This window comes from Citrus clementina, unplaced genomic scaffold, assembly GCF_000493195.1.
Source record: "Citrus clementina cultivar Clemenules unplaced genomic scaffold, Citrus_clementina_v1.0 scaffold_5, whole genome shotgun sequence".
Lineage (NCBI taxonomy): Eukaryota > Viridiplantae > Streptophyta > Magnoliopsida > Sapindales > Rutaceae > Citrus > Citrus x clementina.
This window is the reverse complement of record NW_006262201.1, coordinates 33,779,426-33,805,037: the sequence shown is the minus strand read 5'-3', so window position 1 is coordinate 33,805,037 and position 25,612 is coordinate 33,779,426. Positions and strand designations below refer to the sequence as shown.

The 25,612-nt window shown below is 34.9% G+C and overlaps 3 protein-coding genes and 1 pseudogene across 5 annotated transcripts; 2 read left to right on the top strand and 2 right to left on the bottom strand.

The window, feature by feature from the left end:
* Nucleotides 1–2,632: 2,632 nt before the first annotated feature.
* On the bottom strand, nucleotides 2,633–3,799 carry LOC18041673. Its single transcript, XM_006433421.2, has one exon. It carries the CDS (start codon nucleotides 3,717–3,719, stop codon nucleotides 2,760–2,762), a length of 960 nt encoding a protein of 319 aa, XP_006433484.1. The 5' UTR covers nucleotides 3,720–3,799; the 3' UTR covers nucleotides 2,633–2,759.
* Nucleotides 3,800–4,493: 694 nt separating this feature from the next.
* LOC18042933 (topless-related protein 3) lies at nucleotides 4,494–14,131 on the bottom strand. Of its 3 annotated transcripts, none has more exons than XM_024185124.1 (25): nucleotides 13,860–14,131; nucleotides 12,251–12,430; nucleotides 12,033–12,146; nucleotides 11,390–11,548; nucleotides 10,666–10,840; nucleotides 10,425–10,560; nucleotides 9,754–9,866; nucleotides 9,476–9,608; nucleotides 9,251–9,360; nucleotides 8,882–8,951; nucleotides 8,737–8,810; nucleotides 8,535–8,630; nucleotides 8,362–8,454; nucleotides 7,832–7,980; nucleotides 7,442–7,676; nucleotides 7,189–7,356; nucleotides 7,015–7,101; nucleotides 6,576–6,728; nucleotides 6,340–6,495; nucleotides 6,076–6,255; nucleotides 5,876–6,004; nucleotides 5,679–5,774; nucleotides 5,373–5,555; nucleotides 5,111–5,286; nucleotides 4,494–4,965 (listed from the first exon to the last, which is right to left on the bottom strand). In XM_024185124.1, exons 1-25 carry the CDS (start codon nucleotides 13,937–13,939, stop codon nucleotides 4,752–4,754), a joined length of 3,459 nt encoding a protein of 1,152 aa, XP_024040892.1. In that variant the 5' UTR covers nucleotides 13,940–14,131; the 3' UTR covers nucleotides 4,494–4,751. The 3 variants fall into 3 exon arrangements, with proteins under 3 accessions (XP_024040892.1, XP_024040893.1, XP_006433483.1); XM_024185125.1 differs by having other exon boundaries at nucleotides 7,832–7,959; XM_006433420.2 differs by having other exon boundaries at nucleotides 6,385–6,495; nucleotides 7,832–7,959.
* A 4,683-nt stretch (nucleotides 14,132–18,814) lies between these two features.
* LOC18042676 (CST complex subunit TEN1) lies at nucleotides 18,815–21,792 on the top strand. Its single transcript, XM_006433418.2, has 4 exons — nucleotides 18,815–19,038; nucleotides 19,642–19,778; nucleotides 21,310–21,463; nucleotides 21,554–21,792. Exons 2-4 carry the CDS (start codon nucleotides 19,675–19,677, stop codon nucleotides 21,671–21,673), a joined length of 378 nt encoding a protein of 125 aa, XP_006433481.1. The 5' UTR covers nucleotides 18,815–19,038; nucleotides 19,642–19,674; the 3' UTR covers nucleotides 21,674–21,792.
* Nucleotides 21,793–25,133: 3,341 nt separating this feature from the next.
* Nucleotides 25,134–25,612, top strand: part of LOC112098190 — a 6,290-nt pseudogene continuing 5,811 nt past the window's right edge.

The window sequence follows — 25,612 nt, the reverse complement described above, 5'->3', positions numbered from 1 at the left end:
GCTTTAAAAGAGGGGAAAATTTTTTTTGGTGAAACGCCGACGTATTTGGATTTTTTTCCCTGATATTTTGTTTTTATTTTTATAATTTATCAATTGCTAAGTTAGTAACTTACACTCCATTCAAAAATTTTTAAAAATTTTAACAGGCGATGGGACTTGTATTATTTTTATGGATCCGGCTACGGTATCACAGTAGTACCGTGCCACTTCTTTTATTTTTTATGACTGTGTTATTATAAATTTTCATTTAACTCCCTTCATTCATTTTTATTTAAGCTTTACTTTATAAATATTAAGTTAATTTTTACTACATTCATATAAATATTTTAGTTAGCACCTTGTGTTATTTATTATTTATAAATTTTTATTCTATATTATACCTATATCACAATACCCCACTCTTTATAATTTTGAGATTAAATAATTGACAAGGAAAAGAATTGGATTGACCCGAACTCGTAAACCCAACCCGGATTCCGTTTTCATTTCCGACCACTCCACCAGCCAAGGTTGGTACCAATCGAAAGATCGTGCGACGCCGGTCATCTCTATGTCATCCTTGTAGCAAAAAGAATTGGGTCAAATCGAACCTGCAAACCCGACCCGCATGCCGTTTCCGTTTCCGTTTCCAGCCACTCCACCGGCCAAGGTTGGTACCGATCGGAAGCTCGTGCGATGCCGGTCATCTCCATGCCATCCTTGTCGCCGGAAAGTGTTTGAAAAGCTGCCGATCGAAGCCGTGAAAAGCCGCTTCAATTCGCCACGATTTTGCCGGTTTCCGGTGACGCCACCACCTGGGTTTTGTTCCCCTCAATTCTCTCTGTCTTTTACAACCAGCCACAACCACCGAAGGAGTTGATTTGCCGTTGATCGGCCGTTGAAGGATTCACGGGTTTGGGAGAAATTAACTTAATATTTGTGAAACAAAGTTTAAATAAAAATGAATGAAATAGGTTATATGAAAATTTACAATAACACAGCCATAAAAAACAAAAGAAGTGGCACGGTATCACTGTGGTACTGTAGCCGGATCCTATTTTTATATGGAGGGTAACTTATAACATCTTATAATTTAAAGCTCATTGTTTCTTAAATAATATATTTTATTCTAATTTTCTTATTCTAGTGCGTCCTTGGCCACGTTATTGTGTGTAATAGTACATGTGGTGAGTTTTCATTAGTCAAGCTATGTTGTGAGTCATAATTAGGCCAATAAGAACTCACCACATGAACTGTCCCGCATCATAAGCAAGTTAAAATTCCTGTATCATAGTAGAGTCTCTTTAAATTTAATAGGACAACTTATTTTAATAAACTAAGGGATAAGTCATTAAATAATTTCTCCAGTATTGGGATCAAGCTACGGTACCACAGTGGTACCGCACCACTGTTTTTGTCTTTTGTGCCAGCACAATTGTAAATTTTCATAGAACCGCTTTTACTCAATTTTATTTAATCTTTGCTTTACAAATATTAAGTTAATTTTTATTGTATCCATATAAACATTTTAGTTAGCACCTTAAACTATTTACTATTTATACATTTTTATTCTATATTGCACATACATCACAATACCCCTCTCTTTATCACAATACCCACGAACCCGACCCGGATTTCGTTTCCGTTTCTGACCACTCCTCCGACCAAGGTTGGTATCGATCGGAAGCTCGTGCGACGCCAGTCATCTTCATGCCATCCTTGTTGCAAAAAAGAATCGGTTTGACCTGAACCCTCGAACTCGACCCAGATTCCGTTTCCTTTTCCGGGCACTATACCGGTGAAGGTTGGTATCGATAGGAAGCTCGTGCGACACCGATCATATCCATGTCATCCTTATCACATGAAACCGTTTGGAAAGTTGTCGATCGAAGCCTTGAAAAACCGCGGAATCGCCACTTCAATTCATCGCGATTTCACCGGTTTCCGGTGACGGAACCAATTGGGTTTTGTTCCCCACAATTCCCTCTATCTTTTCCGACCAACCACAGCCATCAGGGGAGCCGATTTGCCGTTGATCGGCCGTTGAAGAATTCATAGTTTTGAGAGAAATTAACTTAATATTTGTGAAGCAAAGTTAAAATAAAAATGAGTAAAAGGGGTTCTATGAAAATTGACCGCACTGCTAGCACAAAAGACAAAAACAGTGATACAGTACCACTGTGATACTGTAGGTGAATCCCCAGTATTGTATATGTTTATTTATTGTTTTATATATTTTAGATTTAGAAACTCAATTTCAACTTTTGATCCATTCATATTTTCAAACTGAACTTCAATTTTTGATATGTTGAAGCAGATTTATTTATTTATGTACTTGTTATTTTATATAGTTTCAAACTTTAAAAAATTATTATTTTTTGTCTGAACCACGAGATAACTATGAGTTGATCATAACTGTGGGAGATACCTTTAAGTTCGTACCACAACCCAGACTAATCTCCGCTCGCACCGGGTCGGCCCGTAAGGGGTAAAGTGCTAGTCAAAGTAGTGACTTCATACGAGAACATGACTTAAACTCCTGATCTCTCTTAAAGAGTGAAAATACCGAACCACTCGAACCAACCAACTTTGATTTAAAAAATTAATATGTGGAGACAAAGCGGAATATTCAGAAAAACAGAACGATAACATATACTTTATCGAACAATTTATAGATTTTATCAAATAAAACCCGTGTGTATGACAAATGGGATGTCAGGACTAACAATTAAAATGTTATTATGTAATAAATCAAATTGCATACAATTACATACATAGATTCAAGCTTTCCCCTCTGCTGACCCATCAAACTTCTTCTCTATAAATCGCTTCTTACAATCGTAGAAATAAATCATAAAAGCCACCCACTTCATCACGCTCCCCAAACAATCCAAACAAGCCTGCGCAAGAATGACTTCAATCACCACATTACCCTTTTGCCAGCCAACACAGAGACTTGATAATCTCAAACCAAAGCTCCAAGCAAAGAACACAAGCATTATGAGAAACCCACGCTTCCTGCTGCCTCTACTGATATAAGCCGAAACCCCTAGAGCCACATCCCCATGCTTGTTCTGTTCCAATATTGATATCACAATGCCCGTATTCCAAACAGCACTCCACTCAATATATTTTGTAAACAAGGCCACAAAAACCAACATATACGTCAACGTGGAGAAGATGGACCACATTAGATAGATGTTTATCGACAGAGTGAACAATCCAACCAAAGCAAGTGAATTCAAAAGAAGAGCATAAATGGATGTAATCAGAGGGCCCTTGAATAATGCTACCTTATTCTCGATGAAGGGTTTGGTCAACGTCTCCTTTTCTTGTGCGTAAATGGCTGAGGCAGTACTGACAGTGATGATAGTGTTGAGCAGGTCAAAGAGATGAATGATTGCCAAGAACGTGAAACTTTGCACTAGGAGTTTTCGGGAGATAAAGTTGCCAATCCAGTCTCTGAAAGCATGTAGGGAGGGGGAGGGCCAAGAAGATCTGTAGATGATGACAAAGCCTTCATGGGGAGGAGGGTCATCAGCTTGAGATCTGAGTGATTCAATCAAGGCGCGTTGGAACATGGTCTCGTGTAAACACAAGGAGCAAAACAAAGGGAAGAAAGTGAGTAAAATTGTGAAGAAAAATTTGGGATTTTTGATGGGTATCTTCAAGGCTTCTTTGATGATTCCAACGAATTCTAACTTCTCCTTCATCGCGATCCGGCTGTCGTCCATTTGCATTTCTGGTTTGAGCAGAGGAATTCAGTCCACTCACACAGATATGAAGGAGTCAAGGGAGGAGTTACAAGTTTAAGTCCAACTCATGACTTTAACGGTACTAATAAGAAGCAAAGAGGCAAGAGCCACGAAGTCTCTGGGATACGACAAATTAAGTTGACTTGCTAAATTACACCACCGTCCTCATTGTTGTTCAACAACTTATCAGAAGAAATTGTAAATTAGTAATTTTGCATAGTCTTATCATGTTGGGTTGAGGGAGGTTGCAATGTTACGAATTATGTAACATACACACCCAATGGTCGGCAGCCATGTGTTCTGAGAAGAGAAAAAAAGCATTGAAATACAAGCAATGGGAGTTGGCAGCCACCGGATCTGTAAGTTACGTGATCCGTAACTCAGCCAACTCCTGGGTTGAGATTTCTTTTCATCTTCCGAAATGATGATGATGATGATGAATGTGCCAAGAGGCCCAGCAATCTGAAAATCTTCAAAAAGGTGCATACGAGGAGAACCTCAAAAACAAAGAGAATGAACATTTTTCATTCATTTTACAGATACAAGCCGATCGTCTCCATATATTCAAACAAATGATCAACTTTAGGCTGTGTAAATTGATCGACTAGCTCCGCATTTACAGCACACATTTGAAGTAAAGAAGATGTACCGATAAATTGGTCTATTAACAAAATTTTTATCCGAGATTTTCAAGGAAAGAATACGAAAGATGCAATTAATATGCTCCCTTATATTGTCCTCTTGAGGCTATAAAAGAAATCAAAATAAATCAAGATTGCGTTTATTAGTACAAATATTAATAAACAATAAACACTGTTGATCATTTCAAAGAACAGGGCACTCAGAAGGGGAGAAAAACAAATAACAAATTGGAGTTTAACTAGAACTGCAGAAAAATGTGCATCTGTAACTGTATTTCTAATAGAATATCCTAAACTTACCTTTTGATATGAAACATTAGGGGGAACTAACATCCTAACAATCTACAATACAGACAGATTTAGATACAAGTTCATCTTATCTCTGTAACTGATCTGGGGTGTGGTTGCTTGTAGATGATGATGTTGTGCGGCTATTTAGTATCCCGTTATCTACAGGTGGAGACACTCCCCATTTTCCTTCAGATTCTGAAGGCTCCATCACTTTAACGGATCCATCTGTTAATCCAATCGCGAATTGGTTGGGTTCAAGGGGATGTGCGGCAACAACAAGTGGGTAAACAGTTTGGCTTCTGGAAAACAATGTGTACAGCAAATATTATAACAGCAACCTTGAAAGATAATTTGAAAAAAAAGAGAGCTTTGAAAGATTGCGACTTCAACAAAAGTTTCTTAGTGTTTGCAAATTTGCATACAAGCCATGATGCCCTGACTTACCCGTTTAGAACTGATGGTGACAGATATGTGGATGGAGCAATATAGCATCTTAGTCTGAGGGTATCAGCATCAAACACCCCAATGTTACCATCACAAAAGGTAGCAAAAACTAATTGGCTGTTACAAGAGTATACAGCACAAGATATGGGAGCAGACAGTGCATCTTGTGGCGTCCACTGCATGAAATAATTCACACGATGACACGAATGTAATCACTTGGTTAATTGCAAAATATAATCGAACATATATGTGGACTACCAACCTGCCGTATGCGTTCCATTTTAGAGGCATCATATATCGCCAGTTGTGTCTCATGAACTACCAGCATGCGGACCTGATCTGCATTGAATTGTACTCGAGTGTCACCGGTAGGTGTTTTTCCAGCAGGAATATGGATTGTGACTGATTTCCTCTTCTCCCATGTATCAATGCTCCACACACAAAGCTGCAGAAAAGAGTTACCATATCAACAAGTTCTATGTAACCAGAACTGCAAAACAAGCTCTTAGAATTGTGACAGACTTGTGCTCTTTTTTTAGCTTTTCTAAGTTAATCCCATTCCACTTACTTGAGCATCAGCACCTGATGAAACCAAAATATTAAGACTTGTGGAGAAGGCTAAACCAGTTATACGCTTCTGGTGGCCTTTCAATTTTGATTTCACCTAGAATAAGCGAATCAGGACACATCAGTAGGGGTTTAAGAGCTTGGAAAATTCCTGGAAACAAAATAAAAATAAGAGAAAAAGTTTTAAGATGTAATCACCTCATCCACCCTAACATTGTATATGTGAATGGTGGAATCCTCCGTTCCAATGGCTATGATGTTATTATCCTGGGGGTGAAACGCTAGGAAGGTAGAAGCAGGGGGAGGCGACATGAAAGTTGTCATTACCTGCAGAATGTAAAATTCATGAAGAACTGTATTTACAACAGTAAATATAGTAGCTAGTTGGACAGCCTTACCTTAAATGTCATCATGTTAAACAGTGAAATCTTTCCACCGGTTGCTGACATTACATACGAGTCATTCTTAGAAAGCGCTATGCATGGGACTGCTTCTTCGAGGTTGACACCTGCGACATCATTAGCCATAAGAAGGCCACTGCTTGGTAGCCAATGCTGTGGAACGGCACTGGCAGTGGCCTTTAAATACCGACTGACTTCAGAATCTCTTCGTCAACAAAAAATTTCAGTGAACATACACAAAATTAAACAGAGTTTTCTTACAGTTCTCTTAACATAATTTCTGCATGTACCTGTGAAATTTATTACCTTTCCACTTGGATTCTGTTCATTACGGTGCCACTTCCATAGCTTCTGGACACCATTTGAGCCAAGAGCCAAAAGGCCAACAGCAGAATTTGTATATAGAAGCCTCACAACCTGGATATGAAGAAAACGGTTGAAGCACTAAACAGTAAAAGAAAATTATATCAGATTACTTCTGAAAGTCTTCAGCCCACCTTGCTGGATGTATCTGTGCTCTCAGGCATGGTAACTAACCGACACTGACCACTATCCACAATTTCAGCTAACTGCCAAGGCTTGGGTTTATCAGTAACGTCATCCACAGTTCTTGGCTTATCCATACTTCTACTGGTAGGATCAACTCCATTCTTAAAACAGAAATCATAAGGTCAGATTAAATGTTATGCCAACACAGGACTTAGTCTAGATACAGAAGCTAGACAGAGCATAAGATGGAGAACAGTGAACCCTAGTTCTTTTGACGTGACTGAGTAGCAGTAAATATCCATGAACTAACAAATAACTATGCCTAATAAACATATTCACAGTTTCATAGCAGGCAACCAACCCACGAAGTTGTTGCCACAAGCATGTGACAAACTCAGTTTTTAACTAAAGGAAAGTTATAAAAACAAAAAACAAGTTTGAACTAACAATAATTGGAGACGGCCTGACAGGAGAGCTCCTTTCTACTTTACAATTGGCTGGAGTGCCACTTGAAACTGCAGAACTGGCAGAAACCTAATAATAGACACAGTATATAGACCAATAGATATCAGGATTTGAACATTTTCCAGGAAGCAACCAAAAATGGTAAATTGTTCTAACCTTCAATGCCACAGATTCAATTGGTGTTCTCAACGCTTCAAAAGGTGGATTCTCAACTGCTCTTAAAGATCTGAGGCCTATAGCATTAGCAAGGATCTTGAATCCATTGTCTGCAGTGGTAACAGCTAGCAGATTTCCTTCCTTGCTGAACCTCAGTCGAGGAAGATTCTGACAAAATTAAGATGATGATGTAAGTCCGAACTTCCAAGTAGGTGAGTTTTGCAGAGAGATGAAGTCAATTTTGTTAACTCACCGGGAGACCACCCTCTGCATCTGTGCTAGTCAGAATATTGACATTGTCCATATCCCAGAACTTTATCTGGCTATCTTCACCAACAGCCAAAAAGTGATTTTGGGTTGTGTCAAACTGCACTACACCGTTAGATTTCTTTCTAAATCCAGCATATGTTCGCTTTATCGTTCCTTCACTTTCATTCCATTCAACTAAGAAAGAGTCTCCATCTTTACTTGTTCCACAAGAGAACAATCTGGAAAAAAAGTGATAATAACAAGAAAAGAACCTTGTATAAAATATATCGAGTCACTATACTGTTTAAAATAAAAAGTAGGTCTGGAAAAAGAAGCAAAAACCAATTTTACTCCCAAATTGTTAGGATTGCATTTCTCATTCCACAGATCTTACCTGCTTCCATCAGCACTGTAAAGCATGGTAGTACACCAGTGTCCAGGAGCATCATAGTCAACTCTGGAACCCATAGTGTCATACAGCCAGGCCTTTATTTTCCCATCAATAGCAGTTGAAAATATGAACTGCAGATCCACAACTAAAGGCTTTAAGCCAGTGAAACACAGGTTCACTAGAACTAGGTCAAAGAAGTTGAGAATACTGAGTAAATGATAGCGTTAGAAACAATTCTTAACATCAGCTACCAGTCATACCATATCTGCAAATCCATGCAATCAATGGGTACTGGCATCATTACTATAATTGACAAGATGATGGCAGGAATAACCATAACAAATTCCCCACCATAAAAATCCAGTTAAAATGAAAGCTTCTTATTGATGCCTCCCATCCTAGGGAATGAGACATTAATAATAAGCGAAGCAGAAGCTTTAAGTTTAACAGATATGAATGCGCTTCTTAATTTGAGCATTATCAACAAAGTGCATGAAGCAGAGAACAAGAAGCCTTTTCCATTTTCGTGATACCTGAATGTTCTCTTTGTGATGAGGGCAAATGGAATATACTGGTGCCTCATGGCCTTCAAAGTTAAAAAGCTTCCGTCCTGACAATTCCCATACCTGTTTTAATTACAACGTTAAAGAATCATAGAATTGGCCATCTAATCAAAAGCTTCTTGATAAGCATGTCTATCTCATACCTTGATTAGCTTGTCATCTCCACACGTAACCACACATAATAGTTTGTTTGGATAAGCAAAGGCCAAGTCATTTACTGCGCCAACATGAGCATCAATCTGTGATGACAAAAAGATTCAACTCAAATTTAAGTTAAAAAAAGGGGGGCAAAGTTGGAAGTTGCAATTTCTGCCTTGCCAGACAGATGGCAAAACATCAACTGACCTGTGAATGCTGGCGCAAATCATTCGATCCAGCATAGGAATACAATTGAATTAAGTGTTTTGTAAATGCAACCCCTGCAGCACAAAAATCAATAAGATACATACTTGGCACCTCAAAAACACCAATTCGGATCAAAGAAACTTACCCACATAATTTCCATCTGGACTCCATGCAACACGGCTGACAGAGATCGGTACATCTTTGAAAATGGAAGCCTGTAAGAAATCCTCAAGTATAAGGCTTCACCAGAAACAGTTCTGATGTAGGAAGCATATAGGTAGAATAAATTCGGAATTCTAAATTTTGAGGTAATTTAGTAATTAGTATTTATTAGGATTTATCTTGGTAGTATATTTTAGTCATATTGGTAGTATCATTTCTGCACTGCATCAAGTTCCTTCAGATTCTCAAGCAACAGTATACAGGATATTGAATAAATTCCAATGAAATTGCCAAATGTCCTATTGCGGCACTTTTACATCAGAAATCTATGAAACATTGGCAACATAAAAACCTGAAAGGGCAATGAGCAAGCAGCCATATCCCAGATCTTGAATGGTTTTGAAACCAACCTATCCCGCATCGCAAGTTCCCACAGTGTGATCTCACCATTACTAGAACCAACTGCTCAAATGAAAAAATAAGCCAGCAAATGAATAAATATGCTTTAACCTATTTGATCAGAACTTATGTACAAAAGCAAACAAAATGATTTATTTGGAAAGATGAACTTTCATACCAAGAAGCAATGTTTGATGGGAAGGATGAAAATCCATGCTTATGACTGTTGATCCTTGATGCAATGACACAGCCACTGTCCTTGGCAGGTCATCCAGTGACCAAGTTTGATGTCGAGATGATGAGTAGGTAACCTGAAAATTAAAGCACAGAGATGAAAACCAGCATCGTAACGAATACAAAGCAAACTATCTTAGAATTGCTTGGTAGCGGATGGAAAAAAAAGAAGATAAAACATCCTAAAATTGTATGCATGAAACAAATGAATTTTGGAACTACCTCCTCAGCAGATGGAGCGGGACGTAGCCGTTTCATAAGTTGTTCATGATCAGGATTCTGATAATCAACCATTCCAGGAGTAGGAGGTGTTCTTGGATGTTTTAAGACCGAAACTACACAGATGAGAAAGTATACCATTTAAGCACATATGCATGACAACTAAAAGGATATTCTTTACATACATAAGCTAAAGTGCATGTGACAGCTCATTCTTATCTCATACCAAAGGTTAGAACTTTTGGGTCACTAAGCTAAAGTGCATGTGACAGCTCATTCTTATCTCATACCAAAGGTTAGAACTTTTGGGTCACTAGTTGAGTAAAACTAAGTCTGCCAGGGCCATACTAAAAAATTAGGACAAAAATTTACAAGATATATAGACTTAAGAAATATAGATGTTAAGCATCTAAAATAACTTCAGAAATCTACTCAAGATTCATTCAGATGGTAGCAATGATGAAAATGACATCAAAATAAATTTCTTTGACCCCAATCCTCCAAACTCTTTTTCCTTGAAAATCCAGGGGCGGGAAGGAAGTCATAGGCAACTAGTTCTCCGAGTGCTCATCAGCTCAATTTCTCTTAAGCCATGTCCTCTTTGCTTTTTCTTGTTCCCTCAAAGCCATAATATCCAATTAAACGAACAACTGCAGTTCAGTTGAAATTCAAACCTTGATTTTGAGGAACAGGTATAGATGATGCAGTAACAACAGCTGCTTGAACAGATGAAGAAGCAGAAGCATTGGCCATCCAACCTGCTAAAGCATTTGCATTTGCATTTGCAGCAGCTGCAGTAGGTGGAAAAGGCTGTGCACAAGAAAATTGGCAAAAAAAAAAGGGATTATTCAATGTTTATTATATCCTCAATCTTGTTAACATCTTTTTAAGAAAAACGAGATGTGAGCATCATACACTGTGTGTTCCAAGCGATGCATAGGATGCAGGCTTTGCAACTGCTGCAACTGGAAGATTGACAGGTGTAGGTGCAAGAGGACCATTTGGAGGTGAACATGTGTGGTCAGTAAACAAAGTCTTAATATCAGGGTTTGCCCTTGGGTTCTTGCATAGCTGGTGCTGCCAGTTCAAACTGCAAAGAGGAAGTACTGATGAATTACATAACAGACAAATATTGAAAGGAAACAAATAAAATAATTTGCTGCAACACCTTTTGTATGAAGAACATGCAAAATTAATGGCAGTCTACCATAGCCTTGCCACATAAATATGACACACAATTGGAAAGGAATGTGCTTCCCTCTTTTTTACGCAAGCATACAGATAAAGGAGGGAAAGACAACTCCAGTTTTCAGGTAAGATGACTATTCTTCAATAATTCAATAACCATAACTTACAAAATCTTTCCCAAATAACATAATCCAAGTTCATGCAAGTGGACTCAAGTTCAGCTACTTTGATAGGGAAGCAAGCCCAAACAACAACAAAGTTCTACCAGGAATAGCATAGGAGTCAAAAGAGGGGGGTAAAAAACTTCAACAGAAAAGAATAGCAGAGGGGCTGCTTGTTAAGCATGATGAATGGTTGACAAAAAAAAAAAAAGTTGGCTGATCTACGGCAAAACGAAATAGAAACAGAGAAACCGTAATTAGTCCTTTATCGAATATTATATCATTTTTACCTCTGATTTATTAGAGTCCGCAATCTTGATGACTTCAGGGTAGGAAAAGCAAGCTTATCACGGAACAGGGGGTTTGCTTCTATGAGCTTCTTCAGTTCTATCAACATTATGCCACGCGCTGTCTTAGTGTCACCGTACTTGGACAGCTGCTCATTTTCCCTGTATTAAAAAAAGGAATATACAACCACACAAAATATAATTAGGTGGTATCAGTGTGTCATTAAGTCAAAAAATCTAAAACAAGTAACATCATAAATACCTCCCTACTAATAACACTTAAAAGCACATGGCTTTATAAGGACACAATCTTCTGATAAGCTAATGAGAAAGTAGAGGAAAGATCAAGCAATAAAAATCATAATACTATCATAAACATTGCTTAATCTTTATATGAAATTAAACACACATCAACACTCTTCACCTAAGCTAAGTTTCTAGCTCTTTTTCGTTGAAAAGCAGAGCTTTTACTTGAGCTCAATTAAACAAAGATTCTATTTTCTCAAACTCAGAATATTAAAAAAAAAAAATTTGTCAGCAATCCAATTCATCATAAACAAATTTATATTATCAACTAGACCTTGCTATCTAGGAGATAAACATGACAATATATGTTGGAAGGAGGTTAAAATTAAAAAAAAAATACCTGAAATTGCTGAGAGTTAAAAGCTGTGTGATTTCTTTGAACAATTCCTCATTAAACGTCGAGAACACTTTCAAATCATTCACTAATATATCAACCGCCTTTGCCTTGTCTTGCCTGTAAAATCAATAAAACAATCAAAGGTGACTAAGATTATACTCCTCCGAAACAAAGAGAAAATACAGATAATTTTCAAACCCATAACGATAGAGTGCATATACCTATCAAGCGCTTCAAGATACTTCTGCTTCCTAATTTCAAAGAATATCTTCATGGAATATCGATTATCATCAACTTTGGTAAATCCGGATAAGTACTTCTCAACTTCATCCCAATCTCCAGCTTGAACTTTCTCCTCAAAGTACTTCATGTTGAAGAAAAACCCTGATTCTTTCTCAAGCCTACCCCAAAAGAACAAAAGTGAAAATCTTAACAATTATTGATTTTCATTTAAATAAATCAGTTAAAATGCAGATGAGCTTCTACACTTAGTCTCCATTATTCCAAGTCTAACAATAGACCACTTAGGCTAAGCTCTAAAATTTTAGTTGTCTATTGAGGTTTTTACTAGTTGCTAGGATGCTTTTGTTTAAACTAAGCGCTTCACGAAAAAAGCACGCAAATAAATTTTACAAAAAGTAATTTTAAGTGCTTTTCTTGTTACAAAGTGCTTTTAGTAAAGCACCTACTAAACTGCTTCTCAAAAAGCTTAGAGCAATTTTTTTAGGTTAAAAATCACTCCAACAGAACAATACAAAATTAATGCAAATGTTCAGTCCTAATCTCACTACGAAACAATCCATAATAATTTAACGCTCTACAATGAAAACGACAACGCCACATGCACAAAACAAAAACTATTCCATAGGAAGTAGTAAATACATCCGTTATAACAGATCATGCATACAAGAAGCCATTAACTCCCACAATACATACATTTGTTTTGAAAACAGTCAAGCTAGTTAGTCCCAAAAAGTTTTAAATACATACATTCTACCACATCATCCGTACAACAACCCAATAAAGTCCTGCCATACATGCATTTCTTTCCAAAACCGTAGGACAAAACAACAAAGCAACAAGCACAAACAAAAACTCTTCACTATAAATTAGGAAGCATGTCTGTCCTGCCATACATACATGTATTTTCAAAACTACGGAACAAATCAAGAAAGCCAAAAGCACAAAACAAAAATCTTTTCTACAAGGTAGCATCCGATATACCATATCATCCATACAACAACCTAATAAAATCCCGCCATACATCCGTTTGTTTTCAAAACTTCTGGACAAAATCACAATGCCACAATCACAAAACAAAAGCTATTCACTACGTAGTAGTAAACATGTCAGGCATACCACAGCATCTGTACAACAATCCAATAAAGTCCCTCCAAAGTACATTTATTTTGAAAACTGCTAAACAAGTTGATAGTCACAGTAACTCTACCATCAAAAAGTTTTAAATATATTCATTATACCACATCATCCTTATAACAACCCAATAAGGTCCTGTCGTGCATACATTTATTTTGAAAACTGACGAACAAATTTGGAGCTACAAATGAAATACAACTTTGCACTATAACAAAGTCAAAATTTCACAAAATCCAAATTCAACCCCTAATAGTCATATAATTTTACAAAAGCCCCTCAATTCCATTTCTACCAACAAAACAAGGTCAAAGTTTCACAAAATCCAAATTCAACCCCCGAAAGTCACATAATTTCACAAATAGACCCTCAAACTCACCCAAATCTAACAAAACCATCCTCAACCTTCATTTCATGTCACAAAACAGAGAAAAGAGTGAATTAAAAAAGCCTTACTTGTGAACAGACTCCTTGAATTTCTCTTCTTCGAGAAACTGGAGTATAAGAAACACCAATTCCCTGCTCAAAGACGACATCTTCCCCGGCTTAAAACGACAATCGTAGCTCAAACAAGCTCAACGCGAGCTTAAATCGAAGAGCCCTTCAGCCTCTAGAATCCCTAATTTAGCACAAGTTTCGAGGATTCTAGGGTTTCAAAGGCTGCGTAGAAAGAAGATAATTTAGAGAGAGAAAAAGATAGAGAGAAAGAAAGAGAGAGAGAGACTTAGTCTCGCTATCTTCGATAAAATTGCACAGAGTTCTATCTTTTTCTACTGATCGATTTTTGATAAGCTGTCTGGTTATTTGATAAGTAAAAGTACTTATCACTTTCGGTTGATCTGGTTATCATTACTTGAGATAATACGAAAGAGTGGGTGGATAAGCGGATTCGAAACCACTAATTCAAATTTGGTGAATATTCGCCACACACGTCCACTGGGGCCCGCCTGTCTGTCACTTTCACTTTTTTGGCAATTTTCGGGATTCACTTGGAACTGTTATCTCGCGATACTGTGTTTCTTTTTCTCGCGGTGGATGAATCCCACGCGCGGTGGTGCTCACGCGATATTGATGCCGGGGGGCAGGGGTCTCCCAATGATCACATGGTTTTTGTCTTGTTCTGGTGAGGGAGCCTTCTTATCATTTAAAGCATCTTATAATGAAATATAATTTTATTTTTAAAAATATCAATATTGCGATCCAACATTAGTGTCAAAGTAAAGTCTAATTGAGTTATCAAATATGATTTTGATGAGAGTGAAATTAGAGATTAAAAAATTTAACTTAGATTTGATTAAGATAAAGTGAGCGGTGAAAATTTAAATCAATTATATGATCTCGACTCATTAATAATCGGTATATGAAAAGAAAGAATAAATAACGACGATATGAAGTCAAACTTAACATGAATAATATTTAGTATCACCATTTGTCGTATATTTATAAACAATTTTACTTATCAAATACATTGATTATTACTTGTTCTTGAAATAACGGTATTTGACATACTGAAATGAAAACTATTTTTATTGGAGTCTTATATAAAAATAAGGGTATTATATCCATAAATTCATAAAATCGATTAAAAATTGTCCAATGTAATCTTGAGAGAAATTAGTTAAATACTCGTACATATAGTTTGTACCAGTGAGGTCAAATGTTTGAAAATTTTATGGGGACATTATATTTGAATAAAGTATAATTTACCTAACATTATTATAAAAGTCCGCGCGTCAACATTATACGGTTAACATTAATCTTGACATCTTTTATCTCCATCTAAATACACAAAATTTACGAAGAAAATGGAATGCAGTTATCTATTTTTAGGATTTTTTTCCCATTAATAAATAAATAAATAAAAAGTTTACAAAAAGTGAATGAAGGGTTTGTCACATTTTAATTCGTGAGAGACTTTTAGAACCTTTTAGTTTTATGGAACAAATATTAAGGCGGTACAGTGGGCAGCAGATTCGTTCGCTTTTTACGGGAAGGTGATGACGTGTGCCTTGGTTAGTCAGTGCGAGTCAGGACCGTTAGATACGTCTCCGTGTACTGTGTCTATGACAAGACAAGGACTGAGCCCATCACCCCACATTTAAAAGCTCTTTACTTTTCCCATTTCGCAGTTAGTGGTCCCAATCCTCATCTATTTTTATTTATTTTTTAATCGCGTACACCACTACTACAATATTATGGGATTTTTTTTTGGAATCCTAAATTCCTATATTTTGCATTTGTCGGGCAAAATAAACATCAAAGCGCGACCGAAAATAGCTAAAATATATATTTTAATTGTAAGTAATATCTTAATTCTATTGATGTTATGGTCGGAGATTGATAAGTACATTAATATCAAATCGGTTTGCTCAATGTCGCCAACGGCATCAGTCAACCAATAATTCTTGAACACGTGGCTCGTGCACTTTTATGATAATCCATAAATAAATATATTTATCGTCTAAGTTATTCTATTTTATCTCTATTGTTATCATTCGGATTGGTAGCTTCAAATGATCTGTGTGTGTCTTTAAAATTTATAGCATTAGCCTGTAGATGACGTGGTACGATGCATCACTTTAAAATTTTCCCATGTTTAATTATTTAAAGTTATGCTCACATGAATGGGGAGGAAATTTAATTGTCATTAATTTAATTAATAAAAATTTAACAATAAAAAATAATTTGCCTAAATTTTTTAAGAGTACAATAGTTTGATAAACACGTTGATGGGTGTTAATTTAAAAGAAAATTATATCTAAGGGTGTTCGCTAATTGGATTTTACGGATTGAATATCAATTTATATCTGATCCATGATTTTTGCAGATTGTAAATTTTCAATTCAATCCAATCCACAGATTGGCGAATTCAATACAAATCCAATCGATATGTCTACGAATCGGATGCGGATTTGACATAATTTACATCCAATCCATCATTTTGCGGATTGATTTATTGATTAAACATTTTAATTATGTTCATTCTACGAATTAATTAAATAAAAAAATCTAATATAAAAATAATTTTACTACCGATCAAATTCAAAATTGAATAAGATTTAATAAATTGAGTGTTTAAATAAAGTTAGAATAATACATTCAAAGTCTCAAAATATAACACAGTAAAAAGAAAAAAAAATATAATTTGTTTGAATCAATACATGAAAATTAAATTAAATTAAATTATAAAAATAAACTAAAATTAACTTTTTTAAAAGCTATATTTGTTTATTTAATTATTCAATTCTTTAATTATGTTTATTATATATTATTATCGGATAATATATGTACAATTTTAATGTAACTACATTTTAACTTATTTATTTATTAGTATCTAGTAACCCCACATTCATAAGTTTTTTTAATTAAATAAATACATATTTTTATTTTTTTTACATATTCATATATTTTTGCGGATTTACAAAAGTAAATCCCGAACTAATCAACCGACTGCAGATTTTTAAATTTTCAATCCAATTCAATCAACAAATTAAATTTTTACGGATCAAATTTTTACAGATCAGATAAATTAAGTGGATCGAATTGGATTTTGAACACCCCTAACCGTATCTTTTGTTTTGTTTCTTTTGGAACAATCCACCTCTTAGAAAAAAAAAGAACTTAAAATCAAAATACTTAATAGCATGGTGATAACATGAACTTTTTGATGGATTAATATAGGAATTAATTTCTCCGATATATATATATTTTTAATAATTATGTGTTCTCAAATGAGTACATTCTAATTTTAACAAATTGAGTGTGTCGTTAAAAGGGGGAATAAAAATACGGATCACACATTAAAACGTAAATACTTTTAAATGAGTTCCAAAATAAATAAAAAATAGTATTATTGTCAATTAACAGGAAAAAATTACAAGTATTTTATTTTAAAATAAAAAATAAAAAGAAAGAAGGAAGAGTTGCAGGACACAAAAGTGGTAGGTGTCCCATCAAGTACAAGTTCTAAATGTTGCCTGCTCGAATTGCACTTGCCCACGCACCTGTCAGAAGCGCGTAAAGTTCGAAGTTAAGACGTGAAGTAACGTATGGTGCGCACGTTGTGAGTCATTATGACAGCGATAGAAAGTTTTTCTCGTTTTTATCGCGATAAGGTTCACTCCCCTTCACGCGGCATTTTCACTGTTTGGATCCACGCGCTCCTTCATTCTTTTCACCGAATTCTTTTCGCGAACCAGTATCGGGTTGCCACCTCAACCCCACCATTATCGAAATTACAGGATAGATATGGTATGTTATAATGATTGAAATCTTGAATTTCATTTTAATTTAATAAGTTAATTTCACTGTAATATGAAACCTTGACGTAGACATCTACGTACCATATTTTAAAAAATATATATATTAATATGGACCTGTCTATGGTACAGATTCTGTAACAAACATCTCCCGTCATCCCACCATCCGATTTTCTATTGTTTAGTTTCTCACTCCACATCCAACCACATCCAACGGCTGATGCTGCAGTCTGTAGCTTACAGAATCCGTAAGCTAGTCGAGTCCTATTAATATATATATAAATTAAAGGGAATATATTTGACCTCTATAATGCGGCCATCATTATTCCTTCAATTATATGGTTCTAAATTTCCAATAAAACCAAGCTTTGGTGCGAGTGGCAAAAATAGAAAACACGATGAGACTTCAAATCAAAAGGAGTTTGATAAAACTGTCAACACAACAAGGCGCCTCAAATATTCCAAACATTTTTGACGCGTACATAACGTGTTTATAAAAATCAAGAAACGAAAATTCAACTCTAAATTTGTTATTCAACATAGACTTGGGGATTCAAAATTCTTCTTGTAATTTTTACACATCTTGGACCATGACTTTTACAAATCAAAATTGTACAAAAATTAAAAGCTCATATTATTAGTCCAATATTCAACCTTAGAACTTTTTTGTCAGTCTCTTCTTATTATGGTTTTTCTTTTTTTTTTCTTTTCTTTTTTTAAATGCAGTCAATTCGGGTAGTCCCAATCAATTTTAGAAGTTGTTCAAAATCCCTTCAAAAAATCATTTTTTTCCATTATTAATACACACGCTCACATTTAAAAAAAAAAAGTGATGATACAACTACAAACTCTTATACAAACTTATATTGTATAAACTGATGTAGTATTAATTCATTGGTTGAATGAAAATATAAAATAATATAAATAAATCATGTGGGTCAAGATATTTTTAATTCAATTAATTTTATCATGTCATATCAATTTGTACAAAATAAGTTTGTACAAGAGTTTGTGACTAGATCATTACTCTTTAAAAAAATATTTTTTTCAAATTCAACATTAGTGCAGCGCCTTAAACTAACATTATGAGCTTTTCAAATATTTGTTTAAAATCCTTTAATTGTATCATTATTTAAAATCCGAACACAAATACATCTCAAAAGAATTCTTTATATACCGCACCAAATTGGAATTTGACACGTCATCTAGACAGTTTAAAAGTCGTTTAAATTGCTCAGCTCGACAGTTCCCGCTATTACAAAAATCACATGAAACCCGCCATAATCAAACAGTTCTATATGTAAGGTCACTTAGACCCAGAAAGATATTTGACGATATCACAGCAAATCCATTGCTGATGAAACTTTGATATGCTAGTGAGTTCCCGTTTAGTTTTTAATTTGCATGATTGTGCGGAACCTGTTTGATTATATGCCTCAAAGAAGCTTTCATACTGTTTTCAGTTGTTTGATATTTGTTTTTTCCTCATATAGAATGAGATTTTATTTTATTTCATTATTTTTCCGTCTGGGTATCACTGAAGTTTGATGTCTCATTCATGCATAAACAATTAGGATCAATCTACAGTAGAACATCTGTGGCGTTACAGTCGTCAAATTTTCCATTACAAGTGTTATGTTTTCTGTTAATTTCTCAATTTATGCATTATATTTTGCTTTTAAAGGAACTTGAAAAAAACTTGAAAAGTGTAACGAAAAATATGGCAACTGGAAGGGTACAGCCGCTGTGTTCTAGCCTGACACCGTTATCGTGCGATTGCTTACAGAGTTTAGGTTGGAACTAGTATCCCATCACGTTCAGAATTGTAGTTGCTACTTGCTGCACGCTTGAATTTTATGAAATTGTACATTGCTGTTGAAATTATAGAATACCGAATTTTTTTTGGATGTAGATTTAAAGAAATTCAGTTACAGAATCTAGTGATCCTTCGTATTCTTGCTGGTCTTTTTCTTTAATAGGTTCTAGATTGAACTGATATTGGAGGCGTTTCGATGGCATCTTCTGCAATAAAATCTGGGGCATTGGTTAATTTAACAGAGCTACACCCATCTTCGCAATTCTACGAGGAAGGGGCTTCACTAAGAGTTACTGGGAAGTAAGATTTCTGATATTCCAAAGTTTAGTAGCGGTGCTTTTAACTGCATTTGTAATTTTATTTGTTTGCATGCATCTTCATACTGCAGTGGCTCTAGTGTCTATGTTCCTTGTCAAGTTTTTTGTATCTTTTGGGAGCATTCCTGAGTTTTGATAGTATTAGATTATGATTTGATTCTCTTTCTGGATTTTTGAGTTGTGATAACGTAGTTAAGTAAAAAATTAGAGTTTGGTGAAGATTGTTATTGGTGAAAAATGCTAGAGTGCAATGGAGGGGTTGTTGAAGATGGTGGTGAGTGTGGTACTGTAATATGTTGGATGATGAGATGAGATGGATCTGTGGTGGTGGCATTAGTGCTGGTGATAAATAACATTACAATTGCCGTGGTGGTGTTGGGATTGATTGCTTAAAAGTGTGGGTTACCATGGCCTTAAGGTGGTTAAAACTTTGAAAGTTTGTTGACCTAGAATTGGAACCAAGGAAAATGCCGTCATTTTCAATGAAAAGAATAAGATTTACTATAGGTTTGTGTCAAAACAATATGCGGCAAACAGTAATATATCGTATAATACAAAGCACATCAAATACCAGATCAACAAACAGTAATAAAAAATATGCAGCAAAGAGTAATAAATGTACTGCAAAGGATGTTAAGTCCAATAGTCAAAAGAAAGATTGAAAAAAAAAAGAGAGAAAAAGCATCTAATGAGTATGTAGCAGAGGAAGAAAACATCTGCAAGTGGGCATTACATGAAAGGATTTCTTTAATATCAATAAATAATAATTTTCCTATCTTGTATTGATGTGTTTGCAGCTCATGCGTTATAGCAGCAATTTGTTTGATTGTTCTCATCGGAGTAAATGCCCACAAGGTCTAGGATAAAATTCCCTTCCTTACATTCTAAAAAATTTCTTACACATTTTGGTTAACCATATACCTACATGTTGTTATAATATTTGGTTTCCTGCATTAAGGTGGCATGTATCCTTCAAAACCAATGAAGTGAATGCTTTTATGTGTACCACATTACTCAATAACAAGTAAAATCAACAGCTAGTAAATTTAAGTGTTCTGTCATCCCTTGATAGTTTGTGTCTAAAGAATCATTTTACTCTTGATGGCAAATTACTTGTTAGTAGGTTTTTGATCATGAAAAAGAGCAAAATATTGAAAAGCTGTTTACAGTTGTCTAGATATTTGTTATGTGGATGTTAACAGAAAACATTATTATCCAATCAGGTTTCCTTTTGACCAGGAAATTATCTTCTGTCAGTGTCAATAAATGATGTTTGAGCCATTTATTATTAATAATGTCTTCCTATTATGCGTTGTTTAGCTGCTAAGTGAGATTAATTATTGGGACAGGTCAACCATTCTAGTATTGTATTGCTGGTGCTGTTAGCCTGATACTAGACACTGACACTGTATGATTGCACCAGAATGTTTTTTTTTTTTTTTTGGGTCAAACTATCATTATTTTTTATATGATAATAGCTTATCATTTTAAAGCTTAAAAATCTTTCCGACCAGGTTACAGGATTATGCTGTAGAGACAGCTATGGCTATAATTGCTGATGGAAATGCCATCCTAAAGATTGACACTCAGCACCTGAGAGACCTTAGCTTTCAAGTTGGATCGATCTACCAGTTCATCGGTGAACTTCATATTCAAGCGGACTGTGAGGTAAGAGGTTGATATCGTCATTCTACACAGTTGACGGCTTGCTAAATTAATTATTCAATTAATTTGTCCCAATGTTCCCTTATGTTTCAGGCAATCTTGCAGGCAAGAGTAGGTAGGAATGTTGATGGCCTTGACCTTAACCTGTATCACCAGTCTTTGCAGCTTCTGAGACAGTTTCAGGCTGATCGCATGAACAATACAGCAACTTAGAATGCAGTTTTAATATTGAACAGACACAGATAATTAAATGTATCAAATTAAATTTATCAGAAGCTAAATGTTTGACAAGTGGAAAATTGATGAAACTTTTCATAGATTCAGTAAACTGTCCGAATCTCTGCTGTGAACTTGCTTTATTTCTAGAAAATATTTGTCAGATTGAGCTTTAAAAGCTGTAGACATTCTATTTGATTTAAAAATTTAGGTTATATTTGGAATTGAAGTGTTAAGCGACAGTTGTTGTAGAAAAAAAACTGTAATTATAAAACAAAAGTTAATAGTATATAGTAAATACAAATTTTAAATAATAATTTTGACAAAATTATTACAGATATAATAGATTTTTCATCATATAAGTAAAAATTATATCAACATAACTTTTAAACTACAATATATAGTATGTACCAAATACTTTAGTGCTATAGTTTTTAAGCTAAAGTTACTCAATTTCAATTCCAAACGGATCTTTAATCTAAGCTTTAAATGTTTTGACCAACAAAAGGCATCTATGTATACTTTTACATTTTATTGGTTTTATCAAGAACTTATATATCAATTAACTAATTAAATAATTGATTTATACTTAGCTCTAGATTGAAATGTTATTAAATTTGAAAAAACCAAAGTTTTATAATTGTGCTCATTAACACGTTAATAATCCTATATAATTGGAGATGTCAACAGTCCAATATGTTAGCAATTTCTAACTATTTTAACTCATCATTTTCAAGAATAAAAGATCAAATATGGTATTTTAAATTGTTATATAAACTATAAATAATTTCTTCAAATTAATTTATGTAACGATTGAATCCCCAAACTCTTTCTGGCGGAGCCCTCCGAGTTTTTAGAGAAAAACCACACTAAATTAATAGAACCGGCAAACTATTTAGATGCATTCTCACAATTCTCAATTTCTCGGTCGAATTTGATTAGTGACATTGAAAAATTATAAACGAGAAAACATCGCTCATGCAAAAATGAGTTCATACGATAACAACATCTTTAAAGGTTCATAAAATACTTGAAGAATTTTATAATAATGTTAAGCGGATGATATATTTTTACGAATCATGTTTTGTAAAATTTAATTTCTGAAACAAAAATTCTACAAAGTAAAAATTTATATAGATTTTAGCCAATAAAATTTTAGCTGAATTTAGTTGATTCTAGGTTAACTAAAAGCACTTTTCGTTAAAAGCCAGTTCAAAGCAAAAGCAAATTATGTAACAAAGTGCTTCTGATAATCTGCACATGACATGTCCATCATTATTGTTTAAATTAATTATTACATAATTATTTTTATATATTAATTATTATAATATAAAAATATTTAATATTGTATTGTATTGTATCATAATAAAATAAAAAAATGATACAAGTTTTTATATAAATTACATTATATTAACAATACAATATGCTTTCTCAGAAGTGCAAGACAAACAAGAATGATACTTTCAGTTTCTTGCTTTTTCTTTGCCAAGCAAGAGGAACAGGCAAGAAGAACCCATTACCCATACCTGAATTATCAAGGGATCAAGATAACGTTTCTGAGGAGAGTGTTGATGCCGAAAAACGACCTCAACAGCTGAATTTGTTTATTTTGGGGAATTACAGCGCGAATCCAAGCTCAAACGCCAATATGACCGCAATTTTTTGTACATGTCAACCAGAAAACACGGTTAGGATACGTTGATGGGGTTCCGGCGCAGACCCTCCGATGGTTAAGTCAGAAATTGTGTATAAAGAGATAAAAATGAGAGGGAAGAATTGTAAATGAGTTCAAAATAAAGGAATTTTCCGATAGAAGAACTAAAAATCTGGTCGGGAATGTTAAGGCTCTTAGATAGGTTACTTATAGAGTTTTTGGTTGATTTTTGTTAACCCACTTCTCTGTTGCCCTCTTCAGCTTAAATAGCCCTTGGTCGTGGGTGGTTACCACCTTAACTTTAGCCCACCTTCTTCAACAGTTGCGAGTGGTTAATAATTGGAGACAATTTAACAAATCGTGGCGTACAACTTCCCTAAAAATTAGGCCACGTTATTTAAACCAATAACTTTACATGTCAAACTAATTCCCGGGTTGGACAAATAAATTTTGAGGTCAGATTTCTTCATTTCTAGGTGAGACTGGTGAATTTTCCTGTCGCTCATGTAGGTTCAAGATTGTATTTTAAAACCCAGTTGTTCACATAAATCTCAGGTCGTATTTGTAAACCAGATTGCCAACATAGGCTCTAAGTCGTACTTATGAGGTCAGCTCGATACTAATGAGTTCTGAGTAGATTGGGGTTGACCATATTTTCAAACGTTATTGGAAAAATCCAACACAAACACCAGTCCCCTAGTTTTCAATACCAAAAGTAATTGCTGGTGTTGTAAACTAATTATTTAAGATTAGAAATTTTTTTTCTCAAACCCAACACCAGTCCCCTAGTTTTCAATACCGAGAAGGTACGATCGGTGTTGGAAACTTGAGCAGAAATAACTAGATAATCAATAACAATAACGAGAAAAACTAATAATTATGCAAGTCTTTTATTATAAAGTGAATTATTAAATTAAGGAAGATAATAAAGAAAAAGTGAAAGAAGTAATAAAGTGGTGAGAATTGATTAAATTTGCAAATTAATTAAAAATAAAAGCAAGAAATGAGTGCGAATTTATAACTAGCAAAGATTTAATGAATGAAAGTAGAATAAAGTTAAAATAGCAAAATTAAAATGAAAAAGGAATGGGTAATGGGCATCACGTGTGGCCTAAAGAGAGTTTGAAATTTAAATAGCAAATACCGTGCTTGACTGCAGCCATCTGACAAACTGGCCACACTCCACACCATCATAGCCATTCGTTTTCTACAGCCAGGATTTTGCTTTGATTATTATTCTCTACGGCCACCCCGTACATGACCTAGGTTTTTCCTCCTCTCCAACTTGTGCGGCTGATTTTGGGAGCTGGTCGTTATCAACATGAATGGCACACGAGTCTTGGTGAGTTCAGTTGTCCTTCTCCATCCGCTGCTTTCCCTTTTTTTTTGTGAAAATCGAACTTCTTGTTTTGTCAAAACCCGAAGTTCTTTTTTTTTTTTTTGTTGGCGAATGCTGGGCTCATGGTAGTGTGTACTGTTGATGTAGTAAATATTGTGCCGCTTGCTTTTGTCGTTCCTGCATACTATAGAATCCATCTGGGTTGCAAACAACTTTGGTGAGTTGCCTCGTTTCAAGCATTATCTGGCTGTTGCATTCTTGTATTTATGAATGAGAATTTTATTGAGCGTTGGGATGGTTGTGTTGTGTACTGTGTTGCGTGAAAGCTCTGATGAGTAAAGCAAAGTGACATTGGTAGTGAAGGGTTGCTGTCATTTAGCTGGGTTAACAGTGGAGATATTGATGCATTATGTGTTGGCATTTGAATGAGGAATTAGGTTTTTAAGCATATATGTTAGGCAATAATGGAGTTTAGAAGTGAAGATGGGTCACTTTGTAGCGATTCGCAAAATGCGAATAAGGAGTTGTTGGATGGGCTCAGTGATATTGCATCGGGTGTAGATGATAATGGAAAAGTCAGGGAAGATAATGTAGAATTAAATTATAATATGGCTTAAACTAAGTCTAAGAAAATAAGATGCGGAAATGAGGTGAATGAGGAATCGAGTTGTGCACAATTTGAAGATGAGGGAGATGAGCATGAAGAATACGGTGTGAACAGACTAAACTTTGATACAACAGAGAAAGAGATTGAAGAGTTGAGGAAAGAATATCTGATTCTAGACGATATTACACTTAGGTTTGTGAATCATATATTCACACTTAGGTTTGTGAATCATATATTCTTTCTCTATTGTATCAAAGTTTAGTTATATACGATATTACACTTAGGTTTGTGAATCATATATTCACACTTAGGTTTGTGAATCATATATTCTTCTCT

Bases quoted from the DNA above. Each gene is read 5' to 3' on its own strand.
- LOC18042933 (XM_024185124.1), bottom strand. From the start codon at position 13,939: ATGTCGTCTTTGAGCAGGGAATTGGTGTTTCTTATACTCCAGTTTCTC. The intron at 12,147-12,250 runs GTATATGCACTC...TTGATTTTACAG, and splicing joins TATCTTGAAGCGCTTGATAG to GCAAGACAAGGCAAAGGCGG. The intron at 8,455-8,534 runs GTATGAGATAGA...TAATTAAAACAG, and splicing joins GAGATGACAAGCTAATCAAG to GTATGGGAATTGTCAGGACG.
- LOC18041673 (XM_006433421.2), bottom strand. From the start codon at position 3,719: ATGCAAATGGACGACAGCCGGATCGCGATGAAGGAGAAGTTAGAATTC.
- LOC18042676 (XM_006433418.2), top strand. From the start codon at position 19,675: ATGGCATCTTCTGCAATAAAATCTGGGGCATTGGTTAATTTAACAGAG. The intron at 19,779-21,309 runs GTAAGATTTCTG...CTTTCCGACCAG, and splicing joins TCACTAAGAGTTACTGGGAA to GTTACAGGATTATGCTGTAG. The intron at 21,464-21,553 runs GTAAGAGGTTGA...CTTATGTTTCAG, and splicing joins ATATTCAAGCGGACTGTGAG to GCAATCTTGCAGGCAAGAGT.